The 21,881-nt window shown below is 42.7% G+C and overlaps 1 protein-coding gene across 7 annotated transcripts in view; it reads right to left on the reverse strand.

Moving 5' to 3' along the window:
- Positions 1-5,181: 5,181 nt before the first annotated feature.
- The window catches only part of CERS5 (ceramide synthase 5), a 41,352-nt gene continuing 24,652 nt past the window's right edge, over positions 5,182-21,881 (reverse strand). For 2 of the 7 annotated variants that reach the window (XM_064377058.1, XM_064377064.1), the window contains exons 2-10: positions 20,615-20,720; positions 19,441-19,571; positions 18,405-18,462; positions 15,588-15,638; positions 14,757-14,849; positions 13,313-13,441; positions 13,104-13,210; positions 12,182-12,338; positions 7,993-8,890 (exon numbers count right to left, since the gene is read on the reverse strand). In XM_064377058.1, the coding sequence (XP_064233128.1) occupies positions 8,741-8,890; positions 12,182-12,338; positions 13,104-13,210; positions 13,313-13,441; positions 14,757-14,849; positions 15,588-15,638; positions 18,405-18,462; positions 19,441-19,571; positions 20,615-20,720 (982 nt within the window). In that variant the 3' untranslated portion in view covers positions 7,993-8,740. The other 5 variants (XM_064377060.1, XM_064377063.1, XM_064377062.1 and 2 more) reach the window with 5 other exon arrangements.

Consider the following 21,881-nt stretch of genomic DNA (forward strand, 5'->3'; position numbering starts at 1 on the left):
GAGTAGCTGGGACTATGTGTGTGTGCCACCACACCTGGCTAATTTTTGTATTTTTAGTGGAGAAGGGGTTTCACCATGTTAGCCAGGCTGGTCAACTCGAATTCCTGGCCTCAAGTGATCCACCCGCCTTGGCTTCCTAAAGTGCGGGGATTATAGGTGTGAGCCATGGTGCCCAACCAAGACCCTGTCTCAAGTAGAAAAATAGTGGTGGGGGGAGGGGTGGGTGCAGTGGCTCACGTCTGTAATCCCAGCACTTTGGGAGGCCAAGGCAGGCAGATCTGAGGTCAGGAGTTTGAGACCCACCTGACCAATATGGTGAAACCCTGTCTCTACTAAAAATAGCAAAATTAGCCGGGTGTGGTGGTGTGCGCCTGTAGTCCCAGCTACTTGAGAGGCTGAGGCAGAAGAAACGCTTGAACTAAGGAGGTGGAGGTGGCAGTGAGCCAAGCTCACGCTATTGCACTCCAGCCTGGGCAAGAAGAAAGAAAGAGGTCGGCGGCTGGGGGAGGGAGGGAGGGAGGGACGGAAGGAAGGGAAGTGAAGGAAGGAAGGAAAAAGAAGAAAAGAAAGAAAGGAAGGTGGGGTCGAGGGCAGGTATGTGTTGTAAATATAGAAAGTAGCCCAAAGGCTGGGTACTATCGCACATGCCTGTAATCCCAGCTATTTGGGAGTCTGAGATAGGATGATCACTTGATCCCACCCAGAAGTTTGAATCAGGCCTGGGCATCATAATGAGACTATCTCAAAAAAACCCTAAACTCAAAAGGTATTGGGCCTTATAGATGAGAACCAGTAGGCTACTGGGTCAAGGTCAGTGTCTTAGTTTGGGTGGCTAAAGTAAATTACCGTAGATGGTAATAGCAATTTATTTCTTATAGTTCTAGAGGCTGGGAAGTCCAGTATCCAGATGCCAGCAGATCCAGTGTATCGTGAGGACACTCCTGGTTTGCAGATGGTTGTCTTGCTGTGTCCTCACATGGCAGAGGAAGCAAGCTTTCCTTGTTTGTCTTCTTATAAGGACGCTAATGTCATCATGAGAGGTCCACTCTCAGAACCTAATGACCCCCTAAAGAGCCCATCCAATGCTGTCCCACTGGAAGTTAGGGTTCCGACATTGGAATTTTGAAGAGGACACAAACATGCAGTCCATAACAGATTCCCTATCATGATATGCAAGACCTCTTTTTGAGACAGGGTCTCCGTTGCCCAGGCTGGAGGGGAGTGGCATGATCATAGCTCACTGCAGCCTCAACCTCCTGGGCTCAAGTGATCCTGCCACTTCAGCCTCCTGAGTAGCTGGGCTACAGGCACATACCATCATACCTGGCTACTTTAATTATTTTTGTAGAGAGAGGGTCTCACTGTTGCCCAGGCTGGTCTCAAACTCTTGGTCTCAAACGGTTCTCCCACCTTGGCCTCCTAAAATGCTGGGATTACAGGCATGAGCCACCACACCTGGCTATGATGGTTAATTTTATGTCAACCTGACTGGGTCATAGGGTACCCAGATATTTGGTCTTATTCTGGGTATATCAGGATATTTCTGGGCCTCGTTCAGTACGTTGAAGGCCTGTATAGAACAGGAAGGCTGATTAAGAGACTCACTCTCTTTAAGGTGGAACATCAGTCTTCTGCCTTGTGATGTGGACTCAGACTGGAACTTATACCGTCAGCTCTCTTGGTTTTCAGGCCTTTGGACTTGTACTGGAACTATACCATTGGCTCTCCTAGGTCTTCAGCTTATCACCTGCAGATCTTGGGATTTCTCAGCCTCCAGAACCATAGAAGCCAATTCCATATAGTAAATTTCTTTCTCTCATCTATATATCTTATTGGTTCTGTTTCTCTGGAGAACCCAGACTAATGCATCCATATTGACAGGAAAATGGTTCATTCATTGTAATTGCTGTGTAGTATGCCACTGAGTGAGCATATCAATTTGTTTTGCTACCCTAGTGAAGGGTTATTGGGTTGTTCCCACTTTTTTCCTCTTACAAATCAATAGCAATGCAGTGAGTATTTTGTATGTTTACTTGGGCCTATGTGTTAGTTTCTCCAAAGGAGGAAATATTACTGGTTATTTAGCTTCACTAGTTGTTAAGTTGCTTTTCCAAAGTGGTTATGTGAATTTTACTGTCACCAGCATTTCCCTATTCTGTTGGTGTTGAGTGGTTCTATTAATTTTAATTTATATATCATTGATTTCTGATAAGGTTGAGGACCTTTTTATTGATTTATTGGCCGTTAGTATGTTTACCCTCTGGGAATTTCCTATTTACATCCTCCCCTCACCCCCACTTGTTTTTCTGTCACCCAGGCTGGAGTGCAGTGGTGCAAACTTACCTTGGCTCACTGCAACCTCCGCCTCCCGGGTTCAAGCGATTATGCCTCAGCCTCCTGAGTAGCTGGGACTATAGGCATGCACCACCATGCCAGGCTAATGTTTGCATTTTTAGTAGAGACGGGATTTCACCATGTTGGTCAAGCTGGTCTGAAACTCCTGACCTCAGGTGATCCACCTGCCCCAGCCTCCCAAAGTGCTGGAATCACAGATGTGAGCCACTGTGCCAGGCCCCACTTTTCTTGTTATCTTCTTTGAAAAAACAATTTGTAGGCAGTGCCTTATATATTCTGGATACTAGTATTTTATTAGCTACATGTGTTGCAGGTTTGACTGAAATCATCTTTTGGAGTTTTTATAGAGTGGGGATGGCTATAGAGTTCCATGTTGCCTGCATCACATGTCTTTTCAGAGAGAACCTGTGGACAATAGATCCGAAACCAGTTTTTATGCACTTTCTTGGTTGGGGATTTGGTGGGGATGGTGATGGTTCCCAGACCATACAGAAAGTGCACTTGTTATACACATGAGGAAAGTTCTAAAATTCACCTAAGGTGCAGGCCCAGGATTCAGAATTTTCAAGAATCTCCTGACCCCACAAGCCTAGGCATTCAAACTTCCTTGCTTTTTCCTTTTGCCATCCTTTTGATGGTTTCTCCTCTTTCTCTAAGGCTGTTGCTCTTTCAGGGTCCCAGCTTTAACAGGGGTTTCAGTTTCCTGCTTGGAGCCAGGCTTGTCTTTAGTTGTCAGTGTTAAAACAAGTCCTTAAGTTACGTTTCCCTTATCACTCCAGTAACTGCATTGGCTATTTTTATGTCTGCTCTAGTTTTCAATTCCTTTGTCTTTTGTCTTTCTTGGAAGCTCCGCTATTTATTTTTTAAAAACAGCTTAGAAAATACTTCATCCATTTTAGATGTGTGTCTCAGTTTATTTTAGTCTGCATTTAGTTAGAACTGCTAACTTTCATATACTCTCACATCTCTCCTAAACATAATACCCTTCCCTTCCATTGATTTTTTGCCTGGCGAAACTCCACTTAACTCTAATGGCCCAGCTTTACTTTCAAGTTTTCCTCCATCTTGCCAAGAATAATTTAGAATAGTTCTTATCACATTGTATTTTATTTCCCCCTTACTGGAGTGTGAACCCTTTGAGGATAGAAACCAGATCTTGTTCATCTTTATGTCCACAGCTCCTGCCATAGTGCCTATCATAAAGTAAGTACTTCATGACTGTGTTATTGAGCTGAAAATCCTGCAAGAATACTGGATATTTTTCTTTTTCTTTTTTTTTTTTTTTGAGGCAGGGTCTCACTCTGTCACTCAGGTTGGAGTTCAGTGGCACGATCTCAGCTCACTGCAACCTCTGTCTCCCAGGTTCAAGCGATTCTCCTGCTTCAGCCTCCCTAGTAGCTGAGGTTACAGGTGCCCACCACTGCACCTGGCTAATTTTTGTGTTTTTATTAGAGACAGGGTTTCACCATGTTGCCCAGGCTGGTCTCGAACTCCAGACCTCAGGTGATCTGCTTGCCTTGGACTCCCAAAGTGTTGGGATTACAGGCATGAGCCACTGCATCTGGCCATGAATAAGTCTGAAAAACTTCATTTATCATCCAATAAATAAACTTATATAATTATTTTTAGGATTAGGATGGACAATCTGGTTTTTGTTTTTGTTTTGTTTGAGATATGGTGTCATTCTGTCACCCAGGCTGGAGTGCAGTGAGGTAATCACAGGTTACTGCAGTCTTGACCTCCAGGTTCAAAAGATCCTCCCACTTCAGCCTCCTAAGTAGCTGGGACCATAGGTGCACGCCACTACTTGTGGCTAATTAAAAAAAAAATTATTTGTAGAGATCGGGGGTCTCCATTTGTTGCTCATGCTGGTCTCAAACTCCTGGCCTCAAGCATTCCTCCTGCCTCAGCCTCCCAAAGTGCTGGGATTACAGGTTGTTAAACCACCACACCTGGCGTTTTTGTTTTTAAACAACTTCTGAGACTAGGTTTCCTCATTGTGGCATATTGAATCTTTCATAGATGGCTGCCGCAATGTCTCTCATTCCACTGCTCTTCAGTGACCCTGTCACTTCATCAAGAGGTAGAGTCTATCTTACCACCCTGCCTTGCATCTGGGTGGCTCCATGATTACTTTGATAAGTAAAATACAGTGGAAGTGATGGGGGCCTCATTCTGTTGCCAGGCTGCAGTGCAGTGGTGCCATTATTGCTCACAGTAACTTCAAACTCCTGAGCTCAAGAAGTCCTCCCGCCTGAGTCTCCAGAGTAGCTGGGACTACAGGTATGCATCACAACATCTGGCTAATTTTTAAATTTTTTGTAGAGATGAGGTCTTGCCTTGTGCCCAGGCTGGTCTCAAACTCTTGGCCTCAAGCAGTCTTTCTGCCTCAGCCTCCCAAAGTGTTTTTGTTTTGTTTTGTTTTTTACATACTTGGCTCAGCCAGTATTTTTCTTTCTTCCTTTTTTTTACAGAAGTGTTTTAGGTGTTATTGATGTATGTGAAATCTCTTTTGGCCAGGCACGGTGGCTTACACATGTAATCCCAACACTTTGGGAGGTCAAGGTAGGTGGATCACTTGAGGTTATGAGTTTGAGACCAGCTTGGCCAACGTGGTAAAACCCTGTCTCTACTAAAAATACAAAAATTAACCAGACATGGTGGCACAAGCCTTGGTCCCAGCTAGTCCGGAGGCTGAGGCAGAAGAATCACTTGAATGTGAGCCAAGATCGCGCCATTGTACTCCAGCCTGGGAGAAAAAAAATCACTTTCTAAGCTATAAAACACTATACAAACATAAGTGATTTTTCAATTAATAATAAAGCTGCTTGGGAGCCAGGAGGATCATTTGAGCCCAGATCGAGGCTGCAGTGAGCTATGATCAAGCTACTGCAGTCCAGCCTGAGTGACAGAGTAAGACCCTATCTCTAATAATAATAACAATAATAAAAACCCTTTTAAAACCAACAGAAGAGAGGTAACGCCTTATTTCTCTTAAAAATACTCCTGGTTTGGCTGGGCATGGTGGCTCACACCTGTAATCCCAGCACTTTCAGAGGATGAGGCAGGCCTATCACCTGAGGTCGGGAGTTCGAGACTAGCCTGACCAACATGGAGAAACCCCGTCTCTACTAAAAATACAAAATTAGCTGGGCATGGTGGTGCATGCCTATAATTCCAGCTACTCAGGAGGCTGAGGCAGGAGAATCGCTTGAACCTGGGAGGCAGAGGTTGCGGTGAGCTGAGATTGTGCCATTGCACTCCAGCCTGGCAACAGGAGTGAAACTCTGTCTCAAAAACAAAACAATAACAAAAAAAACCTCCTGGTTCTCTGGTATAGATGATGTGAGTCTGTAGCTAACCTACTTTCCACTAATTTGGGTCCTTCCTCCCAGGCCATCTACAAAACTGGTTTTCACAGTCTTGGTGCACTAGTAAAGGTTATGTTCTAGCTCTGTATTCCATCTCTAGAACTCTACCTCTCTCCCGCACTCCAACCATATGCACATAGTTCCTTCTCAGAACAAGATTCTGTTCCTGTAATTGACCCTCATCTTAATTCACTTATCCAGTGCAAACTATTTAATATAATCAGTCTGTGCCTCTGGCTGAATGTTTCTGCAACATCTATTCTTCCTCATTATGAAATCTTGGGAAGTGCTGGTAGAGACTGCAGAGTGGTTAATTATGGTATAGATAGTATGGTGATTAGGAATAGAGAGGAAGGGTTAGTAAGATAGGAATAGTAAGGGTTTGACTCCTTACTAGCTGTTTGACCTTAGCAAGTTAACCTTTTTGCCTCCTATTATCATATGTGTTTAATACAGTGCCTAGCATGTAATAAGAGTTATGTGTTAGCTATTATTATTTTTATTGTTTTATTCAGTTGCATCTTTTGTCAGGTTAGCTATACCAGTCAATCCAGTTTGTATTAACAAGGCAGTTATTCAACTTTCAGAAGGTAAAATACATATCTCGTCTGACTTTCACAAGCACTTTCATTTATATTTCACAGTCTATTCAATATAGCAAGTTGAGGAACTAAAAGACCTAATTTTTAGTCTTCCTGATTAGCTCTGACCAAATGACTTCTTAGAACTTAATTTTCCTATGCCCCACAGTCTTTTTTTCAGCAAGCAATACAGTATTTAATGTTCCTTAGAAAAAAATAAATCATTTCAAGCTGCTACTGTTCACCTGTTAACCCTTTTGGGATTTCATGGTGTCAGGGGTGGAGTGGGAGAGTAATCTATAATTTGCTTGGCTGACAGATAATACCCCCTTCCCAGGTCTGTCTTTTAAAAGGCCATTTCTTACGTAATGGAGAACAGAGGCTGCAAAAACAATAACCTCTTGATCTGCGGCAGTCACTGCCTCCCAGAATGAGAAGTTAGATTTTCTTCTTTCATTTCATTTATATTTTTACCTGCACAGTACACGTGCTGCTTCCTACGGTTGGCAGCTTCCATTTCTTTCCTCTGTAGCTTAAATTAGCCTGTCATCATCGGCAAATCTTAATTTACAATTAAGTGCCAATTAAGAGCTCCATTAAGTGGGTCCATTGATGGTTGTTGATGTTGATGTACCTCAAAGAGAATGGGGCTTCCTCAGTCTTCTCCTGGACTGGACTTTCAGTTTTGGAATTAATTGTTGAAGCTGCTGCCTGTGTTCTGCTGATGGGTCTGCCTTTTGGTCCCGCTAGTGGGTTTGTTTTCCGCCCCCTGTTGATATCCAAGTTGTTTGTCCACCTAGAATCTTGGCAGGCGTGCACCACTGGGAGGGCGGGGTGGGTGGCTGGAGGTAAGGAGGTGCATGGCAGTAAGTCTTTCTAAAAATCAAGTCTGTTAGTAAGGTTAAGTTTAGTAGGGTCAATATCCCTATGATGTCAGTGAACATCAAGTGAGTATCTGATTCTTAGAACAATAACTCATTTCTTTCCATTTTCATTCCTCTCCCTGACATTCTCCATATATCATAATGTACATAAGAGCACTTGGAAATATTTTGATAATCTGAACATTCACCAAATGGAAAATTATTCTAGGAGATGAATACTTCATTTGGTAATTTTGCCAAGACCACAGAGAAAAGTCTGGATTAGGATGACTGATTCTCCATGCGCTAAAAGAGGAAACAGAACTAAAACAAGAAACATCTCAGACTTATTTATCACAACCTTAAAATGTTAATTGGGTTGGACGCAGTAGCTCATGTCTGTAATCCCAACACTGTCTGAAGGCCAGGTACTTGAGACCAATCTGGGCAACATGGGGAGACCTCATCTCTACCAAAAAAAAAAAAAAGTTAATTGACCATATCTGTATTGACTAAAGTAGGAAATACACGTATCTACCTAATGGTGTCTTGGCTTTTCAACCAAAGCTTTTGTTGGTTCACTATATACACTGTTAAACCCGCCCAGGTCACAGTCTTGTGACCCACTAAACCTATTTACTTTTTCTGAAAACATAAAAGCGCTAAAATATAAGCACCCTGGCTGACTGACTTCCCACCATGCACAGAAAGGAAAAATTTGGTGTCCAGGGCCTCCTGAATCAGACCTGGAAAAGCTCTTAATTAGCTTATGGATTCCGCAAATGGTGGACAGAGTCACTAAAGAAGTACAGACAGTAGAGGTGGGTTGAAGCACTTTTAATCACAGATTAAACAATAATAGTAAAGACTGAACAGCTCACTCAATGGCTGTTGTCCTCCTCCAGGCCTCAGCTCACCCTCTTCCCATGCCCCTTCCCTGGGTACCATTGAGTAAACAGCAGGGTATAGGCAGCTGTCCCTGTTGCTATCAGGTGGTAGGAAGGGGATCTAGCTAGGGACCACAGCATTCCTGGCCATCTGTCCATGGTGCTGTTTCTATTCAACTTTATCATGCAAAATAGTCCAGCTGTGAAAGAGGAACAGTGCAGAAATCTGGGACTGAACTTGGCTGCTCCATTCAGATGGTCCAGGGGTTTAGAACCTCAAGAGCCAAGGGCAAAAAGGGAGGGGATAGTCTGGAGTCGGCATAATTCAAGATGCACCAAATGTGGAACTGAGGTGGGTCTAAAGGGGACCAGGGAAGGCCTCATGGCCCCAGTCCAGAATTGTGCCCCAACCCTGGCAATGAAACTCACACATATGTACAAATGCACATGAACAAACACACACAAACACACAGAGCAAATAACATTACTGAAAGAACCTGGAGGCTGTTAAATACAAAATGGCAGAGTTTTCTTTTAAAGCGAAAATATTTGCTTCTTTGATACTCCTCAGTGCCTTGCAGTCCCCTAGTCACAGAAGAGTAGATACAGGAAGGGCCGAGAGGATTATGTTGCCAGTGGCCCTACAAGTCCATGTGTGCTTAAAAATTTCCATAGCAACCACCTTACTCTTCAGCCCAGTAGCTGCTTCCCATGTGACCATTCACCCGATTGGCACCATTGCTGCAGCTACTGTCACAGGGACTTTTTGTGCAGGTGGTCCCATCGTCTTCCTCTGAGCTGCTCTCCACATCACTGCGATCATCCTTAGATACCTGGGTGGGATGGGACCAAAGACAGAAAAGTAAGGACAGAACTTTTCTGGAGAGAACCATAAGAAACACCTAAGCCCAGAGACCCAGGTTTGGGCACTGTGTCCCCAGTCTGGTCTGCTTTCTGGTGACACCTGACTCAAAGTATTGTTTGGACCATGGCTGCTGTTATGACTGTGCTTTACCTGCTTTCTAGTTTTCTCCCTTTCATCTCCAATTCTGTTCTCTATGGAATAGAAGCTACTTTGGTAGAGGGGTGTGTCTTTTAGGACCAGCCTAAGAGAATTGACATCATTCATTGAGACCTGGTTTAGGTTTCAGGGAAACTCCAGATACCCTTTCTCTTCTTCCACTTCAAAGACCAGGAAAGGCCAACACAAACAATACATATGACTGTCAGGACTGCTTCTGTCTTCTGGTGGTTGTGGACAATGCATTTATTCATACTGGTTATGCTGTTTGCCTTATCCCCAAATCTGATCCATAATAGGCCTTTTTTAGTAGTTTACCATTCCTGGGCTCAACTACCACTAACCTATGACACTGTTTTCCAATCTTTTTCCCTTTCCCAAAAGCAAGATCACTTTTCTTGTGAAACTTCAGCATCCCTAAGATACACAGTATAGTGAAAACAAAAATGGATTGGCAGTCAATGAGAAAAGAATCCCAGTTGTAATCATGCTACCATCTGTGAATGCTTGTTAACCTGGGCTTTTTTGTTTGATATTTTCAAATGAAGCATCTGGATTACAGCAGTGTTTCCCAATCTAAACTATCCTGCATATCAAGCAAAGTATTTCAATTTCTCTACCATGGGCCAGGCATGGTGGCTTACACCTATAACCTTAGCACTTTGGGAGGTCAAGGCAGGATTGCTTGAGCCCAGGAGTTTGAGAACAGCCTGGGCAACATGGTGAGAGACTTGTCTCTACAAAAAATAAAAAATGACAAAATTAGTTGGGCATGGTGACATGTACCTGTAGTCCTAGCTACTTGGTAGGCTGAATTGAAGCAGGAGGATCTCTTGAGTCCAGGAAGTTAAGGCTACAGTGAGCCATGATTGCGCCACTGCACTCCAGCCTTGGCAATGGAGCAAAACTCTGTCTCAAAAACAAACAAGCAGAAAAAACCTCTATCCTGGACTCTAAAAGAACAGAAACTCAGTGAGACCTGTGTAGGACTTCTGACCTCCAGAACTGAAGGATAACAAATATGGTTTAAGTAAAGGAGAGAAGGAAGTGAAAAGGAACATAGCTGTAACAGCTGTTGCCAAGGAGGTGAGCATTTGCTTTGGATTAGTCTCTTGAATTTGTGTTCGATGGCTCTCCTATGATTGATTATAGCTGCTGACATCTGAATGCAGATGACTGATTACCTGATCTTTAGGACATTTCCACCACAGGGCAGAGTGTCTCTAGACTTCAGGTAAACAGAGACTCAAGAAAAGAAAAAAAAGTAGACTCAATTCTTGCCTCAATTTAGGAAAAAATCTGGCAACTGCAGCTCCAGTCAATAATGGTCCCATAAAGTCAGGAGAGAGGGCATGCTCTGAGACAAACACAAGGGAACAGAAAGGACAGCAGGAGGAAAGAGAACCACATTCAGAAGGACACGCTTCACTGAGTACTAGAAGCACAGATACACTTACATGCAAGAGATGATACTGTCCAGCTCCTGCCAGGCATAGAAAAAAGGAAGGAGGTGAGGAAAGAGTGGAGAGTACAGGGTCTAATTCTTCCTGGACAGGTCACCTAGTCAGGAAAGAAAAGCAGGAGAGAACAGAGATGTCCAGTAGCTACAGCAAGATGCACAGGCACACTGAGCAAGTTCTGAGTCAATGGCAGCCATAAGGAATAATGACATAGGAGATCATCAGTATCTAGGCTACATTCCATCAGTTGGTCCTAGTATCAGTATCTCCTCAAGCAGAGCCCCTCCCGCTTGGGATTCTGTATTCCTTTAGGCTGAAATCCTTAGCTCTTGGACTAACTATAGTGTGACTGCCTCAAAACTTGCAAAGTTCAATTATGAGTATATCATTAAGTAAGTGACACCTTTCTTTGGCTCTTGGCATAAGATGGGTATTTGAAACACTACATACTCATTCACTTAGGACACTTGCCTCATATATCAGTGGGGTGAGGTGGGTATTTAGTTTCTCATATAAACCAAATCTTGAATATCACAGCATGGTAATCTTGTGGTGGCTTGTGAACTACCATACACCACTTCTAGGTAACTTAACAATCTGCTTTTATACAGTTTATACAGCTCTGCATATGATTTAGGGGGCCTTGAAAAAGGCCCCATGTCAAAAATGAAAATATGAAATCTACTGAAGTAGTTAGGTAAAGGGGAGGAAATGGTTGAGGCCATCTCTTAAGAAACTCTTAACCTTTGAAACCACATCTGGTATAGAAATTAAAAAAAGAAAGAAAGAAAAAAACTTTTAACCCTATCATCATCCTTTATTTATTTTGAGATGCAGTCTCACTCTGTCTTCCAGGCTGGAGTGCAGTTGCCCGATCTCAGCTCACTGCAACCTCTGCCTCCTGAGTCCAAGTGATTCTCCTGCCTCAGCCTCCTGAGGAGCTGGGATTACAGGTGCATACTACCATGCCTGGCTAATTTTTGTATTTCTAGTAGAGATGAGGTTTCACCATGTTGGTCAGGCTTGTCTTGAACTTTTGACTTTGTGATCCGCCCACCTCAGCCTCCCAAAGTGCTGGGATTACAAGCATGAGCCACCGTGCCCAGCCCCCTATCATCCTTTAACAAAAGCCATTCCTAAGGGACAGGAAGAAGGCAGAACTTTCCTCTTGCATCCAAACCACATCTTAAGAGGTAAAACAGGCTTGTTGTGGTGGCTCACACCTGTAATTCTATTGCTTTGGGAGACCATGGTGGGAGAACTGCTTGAGGCCAGTAGTTGGACACTGGCCTGGGTAACAGTGACACCCTATGTACAAAAAAATAAGACAATTAACCATGCATGGTGGTGCTCACCTATAGTTCCAGCTACTTGGGAGGCTCAGGTGGGAGAATCCCTTAAGCCCAGGTTTGGGGCTGCAGTGAGCCATGATCATGCCACTGAACTCCAGCCTGGGTGACAAAGCAAGACTTTTCTCTCTTTGGAAAAAAAAAAAAAAACGCTCATAGAAAAGGCAAAGACTTTGGAGCCCTAGGCTTTTTGCTTGGCTTGAGTAGATGGGGTTTACCAGGTGTGATAGAGAATGTCTGTTGAGTAATCCCTATCTTCCCCCACACCCCAAAGAAGCCATCTTTCATCCTCACCTTTCCCCTGATCAAGGCTTTCAAAGCAATCCGTGCAATCAAGTAGGACCAGATGACATGCAGAACCTGTAGGATCACCAGAAGGCCATTGAGGAGCCACCAGGAAGTGTAAGGCCCGATTATTTCCCAACTCTCAAAGAGGGTCGTGTTCAGAATCCTAGAAGTGGGAGGCCAATAGTCAGATTCTAGAGTCAAAGCTCAGCAGAGAGGGATGAAGCCAAGTTCTAGGGATGCAGAGCCCTGTGTGTTTCCTTCCCAGCCCTTTTGTCAGCTGAAGTTCCAGGGACTGTCATCCATAGTAAGAAAATAAAGAAAGGGAGGAGCCTGTTGTGTTTTCTATCTTTAGGGATAAGGAAAGAATAAATCTTAGGAACTGATGGATTAAGTCATATTATTAATCACTTCAAATATGCCGTTTCATGAAATTAGGACAGCAGTGGGACTTTAATCATAGGAATGACTCAGCTCCTCAGGCACATATAGGATAGGATAGTAGGCAACTGATTTCCATAAAGCAGTGAATGTAGAAGTGAAAGGAGACAGGGAGAGGAGGGGGGGGAGAGAGAGAGATAGAGAGGGAGGGAAGGAGGGAGGGAGGAAGGGAGAGAGAAAGAGGGGAAGGGGGAGGGAGGGGGGGGGGGAGAGAGAGAGAGAGAGAGTGTCAGAAAAACCAGAAGCATCCATCAGATACTCTGAGTCTGGATCCGACCTTGCTAGAAATATGGTGTGAGGCAGCAGAGGTCCTATGAGTCCATAAAAGGTCAGCACAGGCCAAGGTAAAAGCAGGGCAATAGGGTTCTTGGTGTTCTATCGGCAAAAATAGAATAGAATAGAACATAAAAACTGAATGGGCAAAATGAGAACTGGCAAAAAGGTATCATTAGGCTCACACCTACCACAGCTCTATCGCCCTGCCGCTTACCAGAATGGATAGATTCCTAGACGTGTAACCATAAAAACAGCACTGAAGATCACAAAAAGGGTGTCACAGAGCCGCTGATACTTGGCATAATTGGCCAGCTTGGCTGCCTGGAGAAAGGAAGGTAAGAATTGAGTTGAGGAGAAAGTTCTCACACAGGAATAGAAGAAGAGAAGGCGAAGAAGATGGAGGAAGAGAGACTGGGTTTTTACCTCCAGCAAGAAGTCCGAGACATCATGTAGACACATGACCAGAGTTCCCACTCGAACCATATTGTTGATGTAGGAGAAGGAGATAAGCCCAATGGTGACCAAGTGATGTACAAACATGATCAGGAAGTCCTAGGAAGGAATAGAAATAGAAGAGGGAGGTAAAGGCCAGGCCATAGAAACACCATCCAACCCAATGTCCTGCATTATTCTCTGAGGATCTTACCCACCCTGTATATAATAGTTTCCATTCTGCTTAGACTCTCCCTTAGCTACCTAGCATTTAACTGAACACTCCTTACATCAGTGACTGACCCATACTCTATGTTAATGCAGCTGAAAGCCCAGAAAGTAACAAGTTCCTTTGGTAACTGCAGAATCTGCGGGTAACTTCCCAATGGGACACCTAAGCCTTAGAATTCCCTGAGATTCTATTACTCTTCTGCTTTAATCAGAGAAATATCAACCAAAAGACCTAATAGAAAGGAGAGGTTTGTGGCTCTGATTTCCTCTTGGGTTCAAATGTTGTTAGACCTGGGGAAGTCTTAAGTACTTGAGTTATCAGACACATCTATTAAATAATTCTCAGTCTATTATTTTGAAAACATATATGTATCTCAAACTCTCTTATATGTATCACATATTAAAATAAAATTTTAACAAAGTGACCTGTATCTTCTGACCATAGGAGAGTAAAAGGCTTAAAAAGTGAGTGTCAAGTTTCTATGTCAGATAACACTAACAACCCGGATAAGTTTTAATTCATTCCCATAAATACTAACCCTGATTTTCTTCACCAAAGTGAAACCTGAGTTAGTGACAGATTATGGTTAGAGCTGCTGGAACCACATTATTTCAGGTAGACACTAATAAAAAGGTAAAGATTCTGTCTTTTCTATTTTGTTGTATAAACTTAAGTTATTTCCAACTCTTTCACTATCTGGGCAAGTCAGCTCCCTTCTCCCAATCACTGCCTCCTAAACAATAGCAGGAAGAGAGTAAAACTCCTTCCAGTTGACCTTCTTTGAGTAAGTGGGGTAACCCAAAAGGGAAAACAGAGCAAGGGTCCCTAATGGTATATGAAAGCCATATCCAGCTATTCTGGAATCAGGTGTTTTTTCAGAATAAGGCATTGGTACCCCCCAATTCTGACTAGTTTCCTGAGCTTTAGATATGTAAGAGGCTTAAAGAAGAAAACAAAAGAAAGTATGCTTCTTAGCTGGTTAACTGTTCTCATCCTGGGGCTGCCATAAATGTCTTAAATATACTTCATCATTAGTTAAGTCTCATTTCTGGGAACATTACAACAAGCTAACAGTCTCATCAAACCAACTTTCTCCTTTTGCGGTCCCAGTCAGGGAAGATAATCCATCATAATGGCAGTCATGGAAGCTGCTAGAAAGAAGGATGCAATAAGTTGGGGGACTGAGGGAGCCAACGTCCTTACCTTTCTTTTAATGTCTGTAAACTGAGAAAACATAAGGGACCAATAGAAGGCCAATTCCATGATATAATAGTAATAAAGTCCACTTGACAGAGGCTGGAAGAGAGAAAGAAATAGTCAGAATACCAGCTAGTCAAAGGTGCATTCCATCTCTCCAACATTCTCTGCCTTGGAGGACCAATACAAATTATTAGACATCTCTCCTCCCCATTCTCTCCCAAGACATGCAATAGCTAACAGACTTTGGATTGGTGTGGAGACTTCCCTTGCTCCTCTGCACGTACATCTTCAGCTGTCATCTTGTAGAGATGACATACAGTTAACACATACTATAACACAATCAAATCAGTATGTCTAGGATTCTGGGCAATTAGTGCTTTTCACAGGATTAAATACACATAGGCCTTTCCTCTTCCACCCTTTAGCAATTCCTTGACATATTTCCAGTATATATTACAACCAAGATGCTCTTAATGGGATTCCAAGTTACCCTTGATACAAAAAAGACATCTGAACCAGAAAGTACCTCATTAAATACCAGAAAACTGCTTTTCTTTCTAGCCCAATTAGGGTGAATATAATGGGGAAAATCAGAACAAAAAACTCACTGGATTTCACTGCTATGGGGGCCTCAAGAATAGATACCTCATATGACTGTTAGCAGTGGGGGAAAAAAAAAATAGATACCCTGAATACACAACTTAAAGGGACTCAGCCCCCAATCCCTCAATCCCAAGGAAATGTACCATCTGTCCTGGGGACTGGCAAAGGACCCTTACTCCCTCCACCTTATATACATTCAAGACCCCTATCCTGAAACAACTGAGATCCTACCTGAAATGGATAGTTATACCAGCACTGTCGGATGTCCCAAAACCAAGGTGACTAAGAGAAAACAGATAATCCACGTCAGTCCTCAAGATTCTCACCTGGCTTCAAGAGCTACCCCATGTATCCCCTTCTCTCTAGGCTGGGGCAAACGAGAGACAGGAAAGCCCCTGAACAGATTTTAGGGCTCCCTAAAGGATCAATAAATAGCTAGATTGTTCTTCTACAACAGAGTGTTGTAAATAGAAAAACTATACTTTGAGGTAAATAAGAACAGTGAGAGCTTTACGATCATTTTTTTTGGAGATGGAGTCTCACTGTATCATCCAGGCTGGAGTGCAGTGGCCCGATCTCAGCTCATTGTAATCTCCGCCTCCCAGGTTTAAGCGATTCTCCTGCCTCAGCCTCCCGAGTAGCTGAGACTACAGATGCGTGCCACCACACCCAGCTAATTTTTGTTTATTTTTAGTAGAGACAGGGTTTCACCATGTTGGCCAGGCTGGTCTCAAACTCCTGACCTCAGGTGCTCCACCCACCTCAGCCTCCCAAAGTGCTGGGATTACAGGCGTGAGCCACCGTGCCTGGCTAGGATCGTTTTAGGAAACATCACCACCTAGAATATATATACAGGAAGACAATGATTCCATTTGATAACTAAGAAAGATAACTCCATGCCAGGTTCAGAAGTCAAAAGTAATCATCTCTAATGGAATAATGATTATGTCCTTTAAGGAGTTTGTTTACATCATCTTTGCTGCTGGACTTCTTATCATTAAATTGTTCATATTATTGTCTTATTATCCTTTCAATGACTATAGGATCTGTAGTGATAACCCTTCCCATATTGATAATTCTTTTTTTTTTTTTTTTTTTTTTTTTTAAGAGACGAGGTTTCACCATGTTGGCCAGGATGGTCTTGGTCTTGATCTCCTGACTTCAGGTGATCCGCCCGCCTCGGCCTCCCAAAGTGCTGGGATTACAGGCGTGAGCCACCGTGCCCAGCCATTTTTTTTTTCATATTTTCCTTTTTTGTTGGAGTTTGTCAATTTTAATCAAACCTGTCAAAGAATGAACTTTTGGGTTTATCCATGGCCAGGCACAGTAGTTCACACCTGTTAATACCAGCACTTTGGGAGGCTGGGGTGGGTAGATTGTATGATCTCGGCTCACTGCAACCTCTGTCTCCTGGGTTCAAGTGATTCTTGTGCCTCAGCCTTCCCAGCAGTTGGGATTACAGGTGTGCGCCACCACACTCTGCTAAATTTTTTTTGGTTTTAGTAGAGATGGAATTTCACCATGTTGCCCAGGCTGGTCTTGAACTCCTGAGCTCAGGTAATCCGCCCACCTCAGCATCCCAGAGTGCTAGGATTACAGGCGTGAGCCACTGCACCAGGCTGACTTCCAAATATTTTCTATGCCTCTCATTACAATTGACTTCTAATTTAATTCCATTATGGTCAGAGAACACATTCTTTAAGATTTCAATATTGTGAAATTTGCTGAGACTTATTTTATGGCCCAGCATTAGTTTATCTTTCTACATGCTCTTGAAAATTATGTGTATTCTTCAGCTGTTAGTGTAGTGTTCTATAATGTCAATAAGGTAAAACTGGTTGATCATGTTGTTCATATCTTTTACATCCTTAGTGATTATTTTTTGCCTAGGGTTTAGGTCAGTTACTGAGAGAAAAGTATTAAAATCTTCAAATACAACTGTATATTTGTCTATTCTTTTCCTTCAGTTGAGCCAGTTTTTTGTCTATAATATTTTGAAAACATGATGTCCTTTAGAGAGAAACAGTATGGTATGGGGAAAAAAACATGAACTCAAGAAACAAAAAGCCTGAAATTCTTCCTTCTTTTTCTGAGGCAGAGTCTTGCTCTGTCACCCAGGCTGGAATGTAGTGGCTCCATCATAGCTCACTGCAGCCTTGACCTCCTGGGCTCAAGCCATTCTCTCACCTTAGCCTCCCAAGTAGCTGGGACTACAGGTGCATGCCACCACAACAGGCTAATTTTTGTTTTTTTTTTTTTGGTAGAGGTGGGGTTTCACCATGTTGCCCAAGTTGATCTTGAACTCCTGGGCTTAAATGATCTGTCCATCTTAGCCTCTCAAAGTGTTAAAATTAAGCCACTGTGCCTGGCCCCCTGAAATTCTTGACTCTGACAATTAACTAAAAAGTGGGAATAATACTTGTTTCACTCATTTTAAAGGGTTGATTCAGTTTCTCCTCTTTCAATTTTTGTCAACTGCTTTGCAAACCATTAAGTATTATGCTGATTTAGTTATTACTAATATCATTAGTATCATCTAGGGGAGAAACAGCAGAGTTATAAGATTACTGAAGTCAGGCCCTAGACAGAAGACAATTAGGATATAAGTCTGGACTATGGGCATCACAGAGGAGAAAAAGTTGGGGAAATATAAAGATCTAAAGGTATTTAGGCCGGGTGCGGTGGCTCACAACTGAAATCCCAGAACTTTGGGAGGCTGAGGCGGGTGGATCACCTGCGGTCAGGAGTTCAAGACCAGTCTGGGCAACATGGTAAAATCCCATCTCTACTAAAAATGCAAAAATTAGCCAGGTGTGGTGGTGTGCACCTATAGTCCCAGCTACTCAGCAGGCTGAGGCAAGAGAATTGCTTGAACCTGGGAAGCGGAGGTTACAGGGAGCTGAGATTGTGCCATTGCAATCTAGCCTGGGTGACAGAGCGAGACTCCAGCTCAAAAAAAAAAAAAGATCTAAAGGTATTTAACTCTTACTTCTAGAGATCTCGGCATGATTAGAATCCAACAGAGAACTAGAGAAAGTTAAGACTCACCGACCAGAGAAATCTAATTCCATAGCAGAATATGAATAAATAAAAAGTGAATCTCCACCTGGGTGGGCAAAGAGTAGAGGTTAGACACATGTCCACTCCAACCAAAGTCTCTGAGGCTAGGGAGGTCAAGATAGCAGATTTGGGGATAAGAGAGTTACTGGTGAGAAAGGACCAATTCCTAGAATAGGGGTAACTACTATCATTTAAAGAGCCAAAGTCTGAGCCATTTTCCATTAGGAAAAATATTAGGCACTATTATCAGACTCCCTAACATTTTTCTTTACATGACAATTATTAAAACAGTGCTCAGAGGATAATTAGAAAAAGCTCAATAAAATGAAGAATAGTATTTCCCAGAAAAGGAATGCTTCCTACAATTTTTTTTTTTTTTTTTTTTTTTTTGGAGACAGAGTTTCGCTCTTGTTCCCTAGGCTGGAGTGCAATGGCACTATCTTGACTCACTGCAACCTCTGCCTCCCAGGTTTAAGCAATTCTCCTGCCTCAGTCTCCCAAGTAGCTGGGATTACAGGCATGTGCTACCATGCCTGGCTAAGTTTTGTATTTTTAGTAGAGACAGGGTTTCTCCATGTTGGTCAGGCTGGTCTTGAACTCCCGACCTCAGGTGATCCACCTGCCTCAGCCTCCCAAAGTGCTGGAATTACAGGTGTGAGCCACCGTGCCCAGCCAGAATGCTTCCTACAAATTGTCAACTTATAGCAAGCAAGCCAGTACTCTGTTAAAGTATACATGTATGAGTACATCTACTTACGTAAGTACAGTTATGAGAACTTACTCCCAATCTATTTGGAAAAAGGGAACCAAATGGAACCACACCTAGCTTTGTGGCAACATGTCTAAGAACCTTAAGGGAATCGGTGTTCCAGTTCCCTTCTTTGGTACCTATAATAGGCTGAGTTAGCCCTCTGTAGCCATTAACTGCTGTCCTAACAACAGAAGTGATTTCCAAAAAGAAAACTTCAGTCCAGTTGTAACCCACCCTCTCCCTTATTCTCTCCCTCCCTCCTTGCATACTTACATGCTTTCACAGAATTTAGTGAGCGTTGGGGGCTTGTCCTGATTCCTCCGATGGCGAAACCAGCATTGGATTTTTCGGACATTCCAATCCAGCTGCTTTGACAGGCCCTCCAGCCTTTTCTTGTCAGGATACTGTAAATGTATAACCAGAGTCAGAACACCACTGTCTCCTCAGACCCCTCCTTCAATCCCACTGACTAGCTGAGTGACAAGGTATGATAGCCATATAGCCATAGTGGCTCAAGTGATGTTTATCTTTCCAGGTTTTATCCCAAAGTCATTTTTAGTCAGAAATTTTGTCTTACATATCAAGGATTTTTACAGCTCACCTATATACATCCTTGTTTTGTCTTTTCCTCCAGCCCAAGCTGAGTGAAAAAGGAAATTAAAAACCCAAATTGGCCATGCCTGTAATCCCATCACTTTGGGAGGCCAAGGTAGGAGGATCACCTGATGTCGGGAGTTCGAGACCAGCCTGACCAACGTGGAAAAACCCCATCTCTACTAAACGTACAAAATTGCTGGGCATGGTGGTGCATGCCTGCAATCCCAGCTACTCAGGAGATAGAGGCAGGAGAATCACTTGAACCCGAAAGGCAGAGGTTGCAGTAAGCAGAGATCGTGCCATTGCACTCCAGCTTGGGCAACAAGAGTGAAACTCCATCTCAAGAAAAAGAAAACCCAAACTGCATGCCAGGCCATGGTGGCTCATGCCTGTAATCCCAGCATTTTTGGAGGCCAAGGGCTGAAGGATAGCTTGAGCCCAGGAGTTCAAGCCCAGCCTGGGCAACATGGCAAAACCTCGTCTCTCCAAAAAACAAACAAAAAACCCAACTGCAAAGGCTATCAGTACCATCTCCATCTCAATTACATAACTAGGCAGTGACAGAAACTGGAACAAGGAGAAAAAAAACAAGATATGGTGTGTGTTTGGGGAAAAGGGGTAAAGGTGGCTGCTGGGCCTAAAACTCAAACATACTACAATGTAAACTTGACATATATAGGGCCCAAAGGTTTTCCCTGAGGGGATAAATCTCTCCATATAGCTATATGGACTACTCAAACATGAAAGATCATCCCATTCTATCCTTACCCTTAGAGGTATGTGCTGTCTATCCTGCCCTGCCCCATGGAACAACCCCTTATGTAAATTTTCCTATTTTTTGCCTACTTACCTTAGTAATAGATATGAACACCTTTTCAAGGATGGCATTGGGTTGGGCCTGATAAGGACCACTGTCCTCGATGCCAATATGGAGTGCACAGGGTTTGGCAATAAACCTGTAATAGGGAAAACCCAAGGGCCAAATCTTTTTTAAAAAATGTATTTATAATTGACACATAATAATTGTACATATTTATGGGGTACAATGTGATGTTTCAATGCATATATACATAGTATAATGATGAAACTGGGGCAATTGCCATATCCATCACTTTGAACATTTATCACTTCTTTATGGTGACAACATTCACTGGCCTCAGCCTCCCAAAATGCTGAGATTACAGGTGTGAGCCATTGTGCTGGATGGACGCTTTTTAGAAATGCATAATCTTGAGCCCATCTCAGACCTGCAAAATCAGAATCTGCATTTTAACAAGATCCCCAGGTGATTCACATGTCCATTAAAATGTGAGAGCCACAAATCTACTTCATAAGAATCTTGTAAGAATTCAGTGAGATAATGTGTATGAAAGACCCTGGCACAAAAAAGGTGATTAATAAATGGCAGTTTTCCTTATATCAAAAGACCAAGATCTGAATTGGAGGGAAAAGCAGAACTGAGACTGAGCTCTTCCCACATATATATATCCTGGGTCTTGGAAACCTTCCTGCCTAACCAAGATATTACGGAAATACTTAGAACTTTCAGGAGTCTGGAAGAAAGAAATCAGAAAGCTAGGAAAAGTGAGAAGGAAATTAAATTACCTATTAGCACTCAATCTTAGTCTCAGATATACTAATAAAGTATATAAACTTGGCAAAATCACTTATCTCTTCGGTCTTGGTTTCATCATCTAAAAGAAGAGGTTGTATCAAGCAGAGTTCCATGGATTTAAGTTTTTAAAAAGAATGAAAAATAAAAGGTTATACAAGATTATTTCTAAGGTTTTTTTTAATATCTAAGATTCTATGATGCTATCATTGATTATAATTAATTTCTAACTTTTGGATCTTTGAAAATTGAGGAACTACTCTTTGGTTCTTCAAGAAAGATTTCACTCTCCCCCACAACCAGAGATTTTTATGAACATCAGCACTAGCAAAACTCTATATTGCCACTTTCAGGATAAGTCAAAACCAGTTTTAGCCCTTAGCATCTTAGGGAGTCCCATAATGAAAACGTGACTGGGAGGTATACAATGGAGTGCCGTTGACCTATTTTCTTGAGCTGCATTAGAATCTAGAATGTATTATCTCTAAAGGAGGGATTGAGAATA

Source organism: Aotus nancymaae, unplaced genomic scaffold (assembly GCF_030222135.1).
Source record: "Aotus nancymaae isolate 86718 unplaced genomic scaffold, 86718_ANA_hifiasm-v0.15.2.pri h1tg000016l, whole genome shotgun sequence".
Classification (NCBI taxonomy): domain Eukaryota; kingdom Metazoa; phylum Chordata; class Mammalia; order Primates; family Aotidae; genus Aotus; species Aotus nancymaae.